This window comes from Pongo abelii, chromosome 9 (genome assembly GCF_028885655.2).
Source record: "Pongo abelii isolate AG06213 chromosome 9, NHGRI_mPonAbe1-v2.0_pri, whole genome shotgun sequence".
Classification (NCBI taxonomy): Eukaryota; Metazoa; Chordata; class Mammalia; order Primates; family Hominidae; genus Pongo; species Pongo abelii.
Genome location: NC_071994.2, coordinates 135,574,078 through 135,589,781, shown reverse-complemented (window position 1 = coordinate 135,589,781; position 15,704 = coordinate 135,574,078). Strand labels below are relative to the sequence as shown.

At 44.4% G+C, this 15,704-nt stretch overlaps 1 protein-coding gene across 3 annotated transcripts in view; it reads right to left on the bottom strand.

The window, feature by feature from the left end:
- The window catches only part of NTM (neurotrimin), a 959,556-nt gene that overhangs the window by 13,481 nt on the left and 930,371 nt on the right, over nt 1-15,704 (bottom strand). For 2 of the 3 annotated variants that reach the window (XM_024254594.3, NM_001133370.1), the window contains 3 exon segments: nt 14,601-14,735; nt 12,200-12,320; nt 7,776-7,927 (listed from right to left, as the gene is read on the bottom strand). In XM_024254594.3, coding sequence (XP_024110362.2) covers nt 7,776-7,927; nt 12,200-12,320; nt 14,601-14,735 — 408 coding nt within the window. 3 annotated transcript variants of the gene reach the window in all.

Sequence of the window (15,704 nt, the reverse complement as noted above, 5' to 3'; positions counted from 1 at the left end):
TTATTTGTGTAGAGTTGTTTAGAGTATTCTCTGATGGTAGTTTGTATTTCTGTGGGATCAGTGGTGATATCCCCTTTATCACTTTTTATTGCATCTATTTGAGTCTTCTCTCTTTCCTTCTTTATTAGTCTTACTAGCTGTCTATCAACTTTGTTGATCTTTTCAAAAAGCCAGCTCCTGGATTCATTAATTTCTTGAAGGGTTTTTTGTGTCTCTATTTCCTTCAGTTATGCTCTGATCTTAGTTAGTTCTTGCCTTCTGCTAGCTTTTGAATGTGTTTGCTCTTGCTTCTCTAGTTCTTTTAATTGTGACGTTAGGGTGTCAATTTTAGATCTTTCCTGCTTTCTCTTGTGGGCATTTAGTTCTATAAATTTCCCTCTACACACTGCTTTGAATGTGTCCCAGAGATTCTGGTATGTTGTGTCTTTGTTCTCATTGGTTTCAAAGACCATCTTTATTTCTGCCTTCATTTCATTATTTACCCAGTAGTGATTCAGGAGCAGGTTGTTCAGTTTCCATGCAGTTGAGCGGTTTTGATTGAGTTTCTCAATCCTGAGTTCTAGTTTGATTGCACTGTGCTCTGAGGGACAGTTTGTTATAATTTCTGTTCTTTTATATTTGCTGAGGAGTGCTTTACTTCCAACTATGTGGTCAATTTTGGAATAGGTGTGGTGTGGTGCTTTAAAGAATGTATATTCTGCTGATTTGGGGTGGAGAGTTCTGTAGATGTCTATTAGGTCTGCTTGGTGCAGAGCTGAGTTCAATTCCTGGGTATCCTTGTTAACTTTCTGTCTCATTGATCTGTCTAATGTTGACAGTGGGGTGTTAAAGTCTCCCATTATTATTGTGTGGGAGTCTAAGTCTCTTTGTAGGTCACTAAGGACTTGCTTTATGAATCTGGGTGCTCCTGTATTGGGTGCATATATATTTAAGATAGTTAGCTCTTCTTGTTGAATTGATCCCTTTACCATTATGTAATGGCCTTCTTTGTCTCTTTTGATCTTTGTTGGTTTAAAGTCTGTTTTATCAGAGACTAGGATTGCAACCCCTGCCTTTTTTTGTTTTCCATTTGCTTGGTAGATCCTCCTCCGTCCCTTTATTTTGAGCCTATGTGTGTCTCTGCATGTGAGATGGGTTTCCTGAATACAGCACACTGGTGGGTCTTGAGTCTTTATCCAATTTGCCAGTCTGTGTCTTTTAATTGGAGCATTTAGCCCATTTACATTTAAAGTTAATATTGTTATGTGTGAATTTGATCCTGTCATTATGATGTTAGCTGGTTATTTTGCTCGTTAGTTGATGCAGTTTCTTCCTAGCCTCAATGGTCTTTACAATTTGGCATGTTTTTGCAGTGGCTGGTACCGGTTGTTCCTTTCCATGTTTAGTGCTTCCTTCAGGAGCTCTTTTAGGGCAGGCCTGCTGGTGACAAAATCTCTCAGCATTTGCTTGTCTGTAAAGTATTTCATTTCTCCTTCACTTATGAAGCTTAGTTTGGCTGGATGTGAAATTCTGGGTTGAAAATTCTTTTCTTTAAGAATGTTGAATATTGGCCCCCACTCTCTTCTGGCTTGTAGAGTTTCTGCTGAAGAGATCAGCTGTTAGTCTGATGGGCTTCCCTTTGTGGGTAACCCGACCTTTCTCTCTGGCTGCCCTTAACATTTTTTCCTTCATTTCAACTTTGGTGAATCTGACAATTATGTGTCTTGGAGTTGCTCTTCTCGAGGAGTATCTTTGTGGTGTTCTCTGTATTTCCTGAATTTGAATTTTGGCCTGCCTTGCTAGATTGGGGAAGTTCTCCTGGATAATATTCTGCAGAGTGTTTTCCAACTTGGTTCCATTCTCCCTGTCACTTTCAGGTACACCAATCAGACGTAGATTTGGTCTTTTCACATAGTCCCATATTTCTTGGAGGCTTTGTTCATTTCTTTTTATTCTTTTTTCTCTAAACCTCTCTTCTTGCTTCATTTCATTCATTTCGTCTTCCATCACTGATACCCTTTCTTCCAGTTGATCGCATCGGCTACTGAGGCTTCTGCATTTGTCACGTAGCTCTCATGCCTTGGTTTTCAGCTCCATCAGGTCCTTTAAGGACTTCTCTGCATTGGTTATTCTAGTTATCCATTCGTCTAATTTTTTTTTCAAAGCTTTTAACTTCTTTGCCATTGGTTCGAATTTCCTCCTGTAGCTCGGAGTAGTTTGATTGTCTGAAGCCTTCTTCTCTCAACTCGTCAAAGTCATTCTCCATCCAGCTTTGTTCCATTGCTGGTGAGGAGCTGCATTCCTTTGGAGGAGGAGAGGCGCTCTGATTTGTAGAGTTTCCAGTTTTTCTGCTCTGTTTTTTCCCCATCTTTGTGGTTTTATCTACCTTTGGTCTTTGATGATGCTGACATACTGATGGGTTTTTGATGTTGATGTCCTTTCTGTTTGTTAGTTTTCCTTCTAACAGACAGGACCCTCAGCTGCAGGTCTGTTGGAGTTTGCTAGAGGTCCACTCCAGACCCTCTTTGCCCGGCTATCAGCAGCGGAGGTTGCAGAACAGCGATATTGGTGAACCGCTGATGCTGCTGACTGATTGTTCCTCTGGAAGTTTTGTCTCAGAGGTGTACCCGGCTGATGTGAGGTGTCAGTCCGCCCCTACTGGGGGGATGTCTCCCAGTTAGGCTACTCAGGGGTCAGGGACCCACTTCAGGAGGCAGTCTGCCTGTTCTCAGATCTCAAGCTGCGTGCTGGGAGAACCACTACTCCCTTCAAAGCTGTCAAACAGGCACATTTAAGTCTGCAGAGGTTACTGCTATCTTTTTGTTTGTCTATGCCCTGCCCCCAGAGGTGGAGCCTGCAGAGGCAGGCAGGCAGGCCTCCTTGAGCTGTGGTGGGCTCCACCCAGTTTAAGCTTCCCAGCTACTTTGTTTACCTAATCAAACAACTAACTAACTTGGCAATGGTGGGCGCCCCTCCCCCAGCCCCGCTGCCACCTTGCAGTTTGATTTCGGACTGCTGTGCTAGCAATGAGTGAGACTCCGTGGGCATAGGACCCTCCGAGCCAGGTGCAGGATATAATCTCCTGGTATGCCGTTTTTTAAGCCCGTTGGAAAAGCGCAGTATTAGGGTGGGAGTGACCCGATTTTCCAGGTGCCGTCTGTCACCGCTTTCTTTGGCTAGGAAAGGGAATTCCCTGACCCCTTGTGCTTCCCAGGTGAGGAGATGCCTCACCCTGCTTCGGCTCGCACACGGTGTGCTGCACTCACTGTCCTGCACCTACTGTCTGGCACTCCCCAGTGAGATGAACCTGGTGCCTCAGTTGGAAATGCAGAAATCACCCGTCTTCTGCGTCGCTCACACTGGGAGCTGTAGATTGGAGCTGTTCCTATTTGGCCATCTTGGCTCCTCAGCTGTTAGCCACTTTTCTACTGCTCTCTATTTTATGTCTGTGAATACGCTCACATGGAGGTTCAATAAACACAAGTTGAATCATAGGTTGAATCTGAATAAGTCTGTTGACTTCACTTTTTCTTTCTATTTCTTTGTTTCATTTTCTTGCTCGTGGCTCATTGCTGTGGTGCTGTACATCACTAAGGTGAGTAATGCAGCCCTCACTCTTTCCATGATAAAGGTCCTTTTTTTCATCTGTCATGCACCTTCCCATGTAATGCATTTCTTTTCATCTCCCCCTCCACCTCCAAAGTCTACAGCCATCCTCTGATGACAGTTTGCAAGGCCAGAATGTGAGGGGATGAACAGGGTGGTGTGGGGTGAGGTGGGGAGAGGAGGTCAGGGGATTGGGATGGAAGGTGGGAGAAGCATTCCCCTCCCTGGTGTCACAGCTGCCGTCCTGAAAGGCTACTGCTGTGGTCAGCACTGTCCTTAGGGTGACAACAGTGCACGTGACACACATTTTATTCCACTGCTTGCTTGGATGCTTAGTCATAGTCTTAATGAGTCACTCACTCTAGGCTAGTGAGAAAATTGGAAGGGATGTGCAAAGACAGGCAAGAGATGCAGGAGATATTTGCAGGGGAGGACTGGAAGTGGAAGAGGATGTAAAGGGACTGTGGAGAAGGGGCTGAGAAATGAGTGAAGGACCCCCCCCAATGATGTTCCACTGAGGGGCATCCTTGTCTTTCAGTTTATGCCTGGAGATTCAACATGCACCTCACAGTTTTCAAAGCCTTTGTAATATGCATTCTCCATTGACTGTTGGAACAACTCTGTAAGGTGGATAAGGTAGATCAACTGTATTGTAAAGAAGAGGAAATCGAGTCTAAATGAGGCTTAGTGAGTTACCCAAAACCAAAGAACTACTAGATGTCAGGCCCTAAACTAGACCCCAGTGGCACCCCTAAAAATCATTATGTATTGGCAACCACTCATGCAGTGCCATGCCTATCTACCTTCCTCCTTTGGAGAACCTTATGAGCCAGTTGATGCATTTGACAGAATATCTGAATTATCGTGTGCTTGGTGTCTGATTCTGCTGCTGAGGGGTCATCAATAAGACCCTTGTTATGAAAACTGCTCAGTCAGTTGAAGTAGTCTTCCTATGGGTCCCAGACTCACTCTCTACCCTTTGCCTTTGTGCTGATCTCTTGGCATTGAGAATTTAACGATACTTTTATTTCTTTCCCCTTCCCAGCCCTTTTGGGGGAGTGAGAGCAAGGGATGAGCAAAGCAAAGGGAGCTTGAAGTCCCCCTGGCTCCCAGTCACCTCCTTCAGTAGCCTTCCACATCCTCTAAGACACTTTACAGACAAGAGCTTCAGGTAATGCACAGCAGGGGAAAGGGAGTGGGGAAGGGGGGGCTCTGGGATAGAGGGAAGGGGAGACAAAACATAAAGCAAGGAAGATACTGACCTTGCAACAAAGTTGAGCTCGTAGGCTCATTTAGTTCTAAATCGGTTGAGGGACACACAGGAGAGAAAAATGAGAACAAACACATATATTATATACAGTGCTATATATTTGTCATATATAGTTTGTATACTGCCTTTCACAGACATTTCTGGGGGAATATACAAAAAAAAAAGGAAGACAGAAACCAAAGGCGGTAGGACAAGGTGCAGCAAGAGAAACGCTGACATGCTTTATCTTTCCATATTGAATGCCGTGGCTGGGAAGGCAGGGAGCTGGTTACACCATCCATTTTCTGGTGCAGTTGGATTCACTCTTAGCTCATGCTGAGCCAGGCTACCAACTGGATAACAAAGGACTAAAGAGACTTGTTTCCCACTTCCATCGTTTCATCTTAGGACACCAAGTCCAGAAATTTTTGCCCCTGGCACCATGGTAGAACAAGCTCCCCAGAGCACTGTAATTCAGGAGTGTGGGAGCAGAACTCTCAGAGGCCCCTGCAAACCCTGTCACCTTAGAGATCAGGTGCTTGTGATGGGAAGGACTAACCTGCTCCCGTTTGGCTTAAGTATTCCCAGACTGCCGGACTATGGGCTCTTGCACCAGAATTCCTCACTTCTCAATGTCTAGGCCACTTGGAGAGAGTGTGCAGCTTATGCACAAGTTGGTGGCAAAATGATGATAATTTTGCTGCCTTTCTATAATGCCACAGGAGAATAAACTTCATCAAGAAGTTTGTATATTCACAAAAAGTACATGCTGCTTTCTAATGGCTTTTAATGGAAACTGACATGGAAAATCCCCTAACAAATTCATATTTGTCAAAAGACCTCATTGATGGTGAGCCTCAATAATGAACCTAGGAGCCACAATAACATCCGGACTATTGGCTGCAAATACTCATCTCACACAGGAATGGGGTTCGCGAGCTCCACAGAACTATGTTACCCAGGCAGCACTGCTAGCGATGGACTCCTCAGGAATGATCTCTCAACTGAAGCTAACAAATTAAATTGGTTTCTGATTGATTGAAACATCCTGCAAACTTTTTCTCCCCTAGAGATTTAGCATGTTAAGACTCTGGAACTTCTGGCGTTAAAGAACATCCCCACATGTACCCCACTCATCTTGGTGTGACCCACTCTTTCTAAACATATTTGAATACATACTATTACTTTTTCATGTCCTTTTTTAGAAAACCCTGGACTCCAGAGAGCCGGCAGTGGTAGAAACGTCCCAAAGGAAGCACAGGGCAGATGCTGATAGACCCATAGGGTGAGGGGTATGGGAAGTAGACATTGTAATTGCTACATGTGTGCTTGCTGAAAAGAGCATATTTACGACCTGCGCTTCACTGCTTTCCTTGTCATAAATGTCATCTATTCAACTCTTACGAGAACTGTTTGCTGCTTCTCCCTATTCTCATCCTGAGATGGCTTAAGGGGAAGAAGCCGGGGAAGTAGACAATCGTGATAAAGCCAATGGCTGAACCATTTCACGCAACCAAGTCAGGAGAGAGTAGGTCAAAGTCGGGGGAAGACTACCCCTGTGAGGATGAGGACTGCTGTGGGTGGACAGCAGGACTTGGGAGGGGTTAATGGGAAACTGAGGGGGAGCCTTAGATTTGCAAAGCAAGGGAAGGAGGGGTCTGTTCCTTCCTAATCCTGGTCTCCCTTCATGCAGACAGACACCTGCCAAAAAGGCAAAAAGGCCTGACAAATGCGAGGGGCTCTTATGATCATCCCTGTGTGAGAGATGCCAGACACATCAATCACTCAAATCACAGCTCTGCCCATTCCGAGCCACTGGCTCGGGGATCAAGGGCGGCTTTCTCCTTCCCAGCCCTCTCGGATAAAGCTGGGCTTATGCAGGAGGATGTAATGGGCAAGCAGAGATCGTGTGGTGAAGCAGTGCAGGCTCGCGATTCGGAGCAAGCCACATATGCTATCACCAAGGGCATGTGGCTGGGCTATGGGATTATCCCAAAGTTCTCAGAATATAAGGAATTTGTGTTCTTGCAAATTGTCTGTCAAATGCCTCCCCTTACTTCCCCATCACATTCAAGAGTGCTTGTTAACATGAGGGATTGGGGAAACAGATTTGAAAAATCTCAAGCTCAAAGAACTTGATGGGGTATGAAGGGATTTGCCCAAAAGCCAACCGGAATTTAATCCTATGGCCTTTAGGGAGAATCTGCGTTCATCAAGGGATGGAGGGATGGAGCCATCATGAGAGGCCCAGAGCCCTGCCTGGTGGCACCATCAAGAAGGCAGGCTCATGTCTGCACAGCTCTCTGCCAGCAGGTCAGGCATCAGGGTTTACAAGGGAGCTCGCTCACTTTCTTCTGATATCAATACGGTAGCCAGATATGTGACGAAGGCGGGGTTCTTCACGTCCCAGCGACTGGAGACAGTTTCAGAAAAGGGAAAATTTTGCACTAAGCCTGTGAGCAAAGACTGAAATAGCAAACGTTCCCCTCTGAGTTCTTGACTATTTTACCCAATTATGATTCCCACAGTCAGTTTAGGAGCCGTCACTGAGAAAAAAAAAAATCAAATGTCATTTTTGGCATTCCAAAGTATTTTTTTCCTGTCTCTGGATCTTTTCCATTATAGAATGAAACATGAACATTCTTTTTCGTTTTCCTTTTCCCACTTCTGAGATCTACTTTTATACATGTACTATACATATACTACTTTGTATACATGTACACTGTCTCTCTGTCCCTGTCTCTCTTGTTCTTTCTCTTTGCCTCCTCCCTCTCTCTGTCTCCCTCTCTCCGTTTCTTTGTCTCTCTCCCTTTTTTTCTCCCTCTCCATGTCCACTGATACCCTGCTAACCTCTGACCCTGGCCTTGAGGGGCCCTCCCACCCAGCTCTCCCATTCTGCACCCTCTCCCCTCTTCTTGCCCAGCTCAGAGCACAGTCTCACCAAATAGCATGATGCTGGCATTGGTGTGGCCCAGTTTGTTGGAGGCCACGCAAGTGTAGTTCCCATAGTCATGTTCAGAGACATTGAAGAAGATGAGTTTTGAGAGGAAAGGTCTGTTTTCCACTTTCACCCCTTTCTTTCCTTCAATCAGTCTGAGAGAAACAAGAGACAAAAAAAAAGAAAACAAGATGATTATGTGTCCTCATAGGAAGATAGGAAGAAGATAGGCCCAGGGATTCGTGATCTTGTCCTTGCCCCCCTTCTGACATCACTATTTGATCCACTCAACCGCACCAACCATAATGTAGTAGTAGTTCACACACAGTGAGTGACACGTGTTTCTTCATTTTCACATATGTGCCCAGGGGCACTCCTACCAGAACATCTGATCTCCCTACCCTCTCATCCTTGCTTTGTCGTCTGACAGCAACACCACAACAAATACCCCCTGCCAGCTGTGTGGCATTCAGAGCAATATGATTCACAAGTAGGTGCTCAAATTTGTGGACCTAATGTTGATGATGACAACTATGCAAATGAAAAACTCCAACTTCTGAGAGGAAAGAAAAATGTTTTACGAGCACCTGGTAATCTAATTTCTCCTGAAGTACCAGAAGCACTGTATAGATAATACTTAATTTTTTGGCTATGAAGAGGAGAAAAATCATCATTTTCTCATCAGGGGACTCTGAAGGGCTTGGGAGGAGTGATCTGCCCAGACTATTACAGAGGATTAGTCTGGAGGGATTAGAGGTTCCTAAGAATATGTCCCTTTAGAGCCAGGACAGTCTCCCTGAGCTCCACAATGGCAACCTAGTAAGCCACCAGGACTTGCATTGGTCTAGGCGCCACTAAAGAAATGCCACAGGGAGTTAGTTGGGGGAAGTGAGGTATGCTTATTAGAACCATGGATTCTATTACCGGGCAGATAAAAGGGTAAGGAGAAAGCTACTATTGGAGTCAGCAGGCACGTGTCCTCCTTCTCAGGAAGTTGTAACAGCAATTCCTATGGCAATCATGGACACCACCTGCCTTCCTTTGCAAGACTCTGAAATGTCCATTTCTTAGAATGAGCTTTAAGCCAACCTTTTACTTTCCCTGAAACAATTGGTAATCCTTGCCCTGAAGCTGATTCTATGCTATGGGAAAGATGAATACTCTTGAGGCAAAAATCCCCTCTTGATGAAGGATCTCAGGGAATACGGACACAAAGCTAAGTTTCCTGTTTAGGGCCTGGCTGGAGCACAACTTGTAGCAAGCAGATAATAACATGGTGGGAGCATACTGGAACAGATTCAGGGGATATGCTTTGGGGCAAATGGATGCTATTGAGACAAACAGTACTCAAGGCAGAAAGAGAAGCCCATTAGACAATGATGAGGAAATGCTTTGTGGACCGCACAACAGTATCAGTATAACATATTTCTATGGAGTTAGACATAGATGACTCTTGCCCATCCCTGGGTCACAGTGTTTTTGGCATAGAGGGCAGCTGCTTTGTCATTATCTGAAGACCTGTCTCTGTGAGATTACAGAATAATTTTCTCCACTCCTGCAACTTACAGTAACCTTGATCAGAAAAGAGAGGCAGGTTCTGGCTGGAGTTCTCACCCAACATCTGCCTCCAGGGAAGTCAGAAGATAGGTTGGACAGACTTGCCTTGCTTTTCATTATGTAGATGTTCCTCTGGGAGCCTTCCTCTCCAAAAGCTAGGGGCAATGAACTGGCCTGAGTCCACGACTTCATTAAAATGCTAGCACTGTCCAAATGGAATGAGGCATCCGGCTGTGCAGCCAGAGGCCACTTTTACATTTCCAGCTTGTTATGTACATATTGATCCTCTAGGGGGTGCTGTCCATACCACTCACTAGGAGGATTCTGTGAGCAAGTCAGGCTGATTGATCCCACTGGCCATGTTGACACCATTCCTCCACCATGGGGCGGAAGCTTTCCCATCATAACCAGACTGTGAATGAGATTTCAGCTCTGCAGTGGGGAGAGACTTAACTGAAAGTAGGCTCCTGCTTGACAGCTCTGAAATGTCTTTAGCTAAAAACAGCACAGGGGGCCAGCAGCACTTTGCAGGCTTTGCAGCTCTTGGGAGGACACGCTTTCCCCTTCCCTGTGCGGGCACACATCTCCTCCATCCCGCACGGCTTCCAGGCCTCAGTTTCTTACCAAAGCTGTGGGCTTTTCATTGGTCAATGCCCCTGTTGGATGGGTGGCCTTCTGTAGGTATAGCATTCCATTCCTCTTCCTTTGTTGGATAACACACACAATAGCATGCAGTTGAGTCATTCTAGCATGTGGCCAAAAGACTTCTCACCTAACTCTTGAGAAAACTGCCTGTCCTCACCACACAGTTTCCTTTAATCTGCCTTGGAAGTCTGCTCATCTCACCGAAAATGGGAGATGGGCTAGAGCTGGACTTCCCCCAGAGCAGACACAATATGCCTTGGGAGACCTACCTGGCAGACCCAACTTGCTGTGACCAGGACCTCAGAGGCAGGGATGCTGCAGCTGAGCTGGGTGCCAGGAGGAAAGACAGCCCTGTCTCATGCCAGCACACTGGAAATAAATAAATACATGTGCAGCGAAGGGAAAACTGACTAAACTAAATGGAAAGGGGAGAAAAGGAGACGCCATCAGAAGAACTGAAAGACAGAAACAAAGCTGCCTGAGCCAGGGGCCTCTGAAGACCGTCCCTGGCCCTGCCAGCCTGCTCTCTCCTCCTGGGTGAATGGTGGCAGGGACAGCTGTCCCTATTGTGACCAGAGATGCTGCACAAAGGACAGCTCTTTCATCCTTTTACTTGCCATTGGCCACTTTTGCTTTATTTTCCTCCAAGATTTTGCTTTCCCCTATATATTTTTTTTCTCTTTTTCTCCAATAAAGAATTGGAATAATAGGACACAGCTGATGACTTTTCATTAAGAAAGACCTAGACAATTGAAGATTTGGGAACTGACCCCACAGCTCAATAAGTTTTTGGTTTGGTTTGGTTCAATAATTAATTTTTATGCCTCAGTTTACTTCTTAGTACAATAAGAAGGTCGAAGAGGGAATGCATAAGTGAAAGAGAATTTCTAAGTAAGGAAACCATATTTATCAGAAAAACACACTCCATTCTGCTTGATTCTTCTTTCTTGGAAGAAGGGGAAAGCCAGCTCTATTTCTTCTTTTTCTTCATGAGTTTGTTTTTCCTCTTTGTGTCTTAGTTCTTTCATCTGTAAAATGGGCTAGATGAATATAATATACCTCACTAGAAGCTGCCAGAATGTGTCCTTAAACATTTTTTTTTAAAAAAGCAAAACACTGCATTTCGCTTGGGAGGATCATGATAAAACCCAGTGAATCTTAAAACTGATTGACATGGTTCTAAACAAAATTCAATTTTCGATCTAGAGACTAGAAAGAGTTTTGGTGTCTGACTGACCTCATAAGGAAAGAAAGCCAAGGCTGGCTGAAGATGTGCACACAGCGTGGGCGGCCATTCACTTGCTCCTGGCCTGCGGTTTCTCATGCTGCTCTCCTTCTCAGAATGCCCTCTTCATTGTTTTTCCTTCTCAGCCTCCTGGCCTCCCTCACTCCTTGCTCTTACTCCACCCCACATACACCTAAGGACTCTCTTGCATCCCCTACACCACCACTTCTTTTTAAATGAAAATGTTCTGAACACAGGCAGCTCTTGCCCATTTTCCATTGTTCATCCCCCTTAAAATGGCTCTTTGATAACAGCAATTGCCATGGTGCCTGGCTGTACTGAGCTACTGATCCCTGCACTGATATGCCATTTGATAACGCCTGGAAATGATCATCTTCAGTGACTCACAACAAATATCCCGAGGACGCTGTGACAATGGGAAGGAAGGGAATAGTCCCTTCTATTTTCTCCTACAGTAAAAGAACAACTTGGGCACAAAGGGAGGGCTAAATTGGGTCATGGACTCTTACACACCGCTACTGATAGTGTCTGGAACAGGAGGGGAGACCTGCTAGCTGCAGCTAACTTATTAGCCACTCCCAGGGCCCCAAGAGCCTTCCTAACTCCTTCACGCAAGCCTGAGAATGTGGTAAAAATAGCTTCAGGCAGAACACATTATGTTCTTGGCCTATAAAAAATTCACAGGCCTTACAATGCTCCTGGTGGCCTTTCCTTTGCGATTTTGCTTTCCTAAAAAAAGTTAGTTAGTTACCTTTCAGGTCTGTTGGTTGGCCAGTGATAATTCTACATGGTGACATTAAAAACGTAGCTGAAATCCATTAATGTTAAGAAAAGACTTCTTTGCACATCTGCCCCCTATAGAGATAAGTTCAGAAGAGGATTTTATAGAATTCGTCTGCAACCATGTGGAATCAGGACCCTGGAAAAGTTTCTTCTGGAGATGGGGGTGGGGGTGGGATAGGAAAGAAGGAAGCTTTACCTTTTATCATCCTTGTACCACTGGAATTCTGCTGAGGGGACTGCTGAGGCTTCACACTGCAGTGTCCCCTTTTGTCCCACGGGGACACCTGTACCCTTGGCTTCTGAAATGTATGGTGGATCTGCAAAAAGAAGATGTCTCATAGCCCTTTTTTTTTTTTTTTTTGAGATGGAGTCTCGCTCTTGTGGCCCAGGCTGGAATGCAGTGGCATGATCTCGGCTCACTGCAGCTTCTGCCTTCCGGGTTCAAGCAATTCTCCTGCATCAGCTTCCCAAGTAATTGGGATTACAGGTGCACGGCACCATGCCTGGCTAATTTTTGTATTTTTAGCAGAGACGGGGTTTCACCATGTTGGCCAGGCTGGTCTCCAACTCCTGACCTCAGGTGATCTGCTCGCCTCAGCCTCCAAAAGTGCTGGCATTACAGGGCACTGCCCCTGACCTATAGCATTTTAAAATGAAGAAGGCTGCTTCATTTGTCGATTTTGTTTCTCATTCTCTGCCCTGGCTCTGCTTACTTAGGAGGTAAAACTGCTACATAAATTGTACCAGAGAATAAAAACCTTTTTGATGCCGCTCTAAGAAAAAGCTGGGTCTTCCTTTCATGTACTGCTTTTGTTCTCCTCTGTACAGAGTTGAAATGACCATGTACTCACGCATTTTTTCTGTTTAAACTTTTTAACTTTCATAGGATGATGCCAGCCCATCAACCCTACACTCCACGGGTTGACAGTCAGCACCTTTAATCAGCCTTCTAGAATTTCTGCACACCAGGTTCTTGCCAAAAGTATATAACCTGGAACTATTCAATTCCCATCAAAAGCTCAGTTGCAAGAAATAATATTCAAGGAGAATCGCCTGAAGGATATACAGAGCAGTCATTCTTGGTATTCTAAAACAGATCCCTGAATCAAGCCAGAGCAGGTGACCAAGCTAGGCCTACGCACTTGGTTTGCATTCATTTGAAGCCTTTACCAAACTACCCTTCACATTCTACCAGTTTATACTACAGGGCATTATGAAAAACAGCCACAATAAACTGGCTATTCTATTTAATGCAGAAATATTGTACATGATGTTGCTGACTCTCTCTCAAAGTGCTCTATTTGTGGAGACCCTGAAGAGAATTTTCTCTAGGGTCTCAGTACCACGAAAAGTAGTGTTTCTCCCAAGCAACTAATTTGCTTTTATCTTATGGACAACATAAATCTTAAAGCAGGCGAAGTTTCCCTCTTTGCTTTAGCAAGGCTAAGCCAAATTCTGCACCTGCACCTAGCAGTCGTCTTGTGGTAATAGTTCATGTGCTGAGGTTTTCCTAGCTTTCACTCATTTTCCTAAGTGTATTTTTTCTTTGTTTCTGTTTCATTATGTTTTAAGTTCATCTTTATAAACTGTAAATCCTCTTAAGTCCCTTCGTAAAAACTTGTGATATGATTTTTAAAATGACAGCATTTTTATACCTATTGCCTTGCTTCTTAAACTGCTTTATATTGACTGGGTTCACACTGTAACACAAACCTAAATCTTAAAGATTGGATATTCTCCTAGATACAGTATCCTTCTCCTAACTCCACCCCACCCAAGTTTTGAAGGGAAGTCATCTCATTTGCCGATTTAGTTATTGAGTTCTATTGCTTCGTAAGTCTTCCTGGAATGTGCACAGCAGAGAAAACCTCCAGAATGTTGTAGGGAGCTAAGTCAAGGTACATAATGAGGAACCCAGAGGGAAAAGAATGAAAGGAGGTAGCAAATTCAAGTAGGATTGATGTCAGAGAGAATCTGGAAGGCTGAGAAAGGAGAATGAGGGGTCCACACAGCGCCTTCCAAACTTTTTGGATTCTGTATCTCTATCAGTAACAAGCAAATTTATTGTTACATCCTCTAAGATCTATATCATAGCTATTTGTATGTATACCATGCACATCTATAATTGTAAAATAATGAGATATAATAGACATACCATAAATAGAAGTTCTAAACTTCCTTCATACACTCTAGCACATGGTTTCTTGTCCCATTATGGAGATGTCTGGTCTAGACAGTGAGAGGCTCCAGCACAACTGTATTGTGTGAGTAAATTATGGGAAAATTTTGGATTTGAAGACATGTTTAAAAAATTATGAGTTGAATGCCATTTAATGATCTGCCAGCCATGCAAGTCAAGTTTGGCATTATACTCAGTTACTTTCGCTACTTTTTCTTTCAACGTGACACTGTGACACCTTGAAGTGTCAAAAACTAGAGTTTGAAATGTTTGCTCCCGAAAGCAGAGTGTGGAAGGTGGTGCTGCATTCTTCCCACCCTGAGTCAGTAGCTGGCTGTGCCAATGGGCTCTGGGTGGTGGCTGTGACAACAGGCCAGCCTCATGCACATGCAGGGCGGGTGGTGGTGAGAACACTTACAGTTCACGGTGACCTTTACTCTCCGTACCACGGGCGCGGCCACGTCATTGGAGGCACTGCACTCGTAGTCCCCTGACTGCTCCCGGGTGATGCCCTGAATTTCCAAGTATTCGTCTTCACTCACAAAGCCAACCGCTGTGGGAAAACCAGTAACATGTGGTGAAATACAAGGAAAAAAAGACCAAACATGTTCACTTAGAAAACAAAGTATAAAATGGTTATGTCTGCAGATAATTTGCCACTTGTAAGTTCAGATTCTGAGGAACTGTATGGATTATCCCTCCTCCGTCTCTTCTACACCTCTGCACCACCAACTTTTCCTTGGCTCCCCAGTGGAACAAGTGAAATGTTTGTGTTCCTAACTGAACAAAGCACAGTGCCTAGAGAATTACTGGTCCCAATAAGTGATTAATAATTAATTTCGACATTTACACTGCCTGTATCTTACCAAGCAGTCGTGCTCTGGGATCTGAGTTAGGCACCTTAACTCTTTCTGATCTCAAGGTATCACTTAGACTGAGCCTTGAATATAAAATTTATGACTGCATCCTTGAGCATAAATGAATTAAAAATGCCACACCAGCAGCTACACACACACACACACACACACACGTGCACCACAAAGGTAGCAGAAACACTAACATAATAAATTTAACTTTCTGTTTTTTGACTCAGACAATTAATTGGACAGGCAGAAATCAACGTGCTAGACTTTGATCTGCTAGAGCTCCTAGGTAGAAGATCCTAAAGACAGACCAGCAATGGGACTCCGCACTTGATGCCTAACTGTAAGCATGTCAGAAATTCATCAGGCGACATGGCTACAAATCCACTCAGTCCCCTAATCATTACGGGACTCATTGTCTTCAGTGAAAAATTATGAGTAATAATAACAACGTTTCACATACCAGACTCTGTGCCTGACGTCTGGCCATGAGCACTCAGTTACTGAAAGACCAAGATATTTAAGGCTAGAGGAGATTTCACAGTTCTCTCCCAGAGGCACCTGAGCCTTAGCTTCCTTGCCAAAATACAATGAAAAACAAAAGTTAGGTCTTACATCCCAAGTTATCCTCCCTTATCTCTTAAATGAGGGTAATTAGA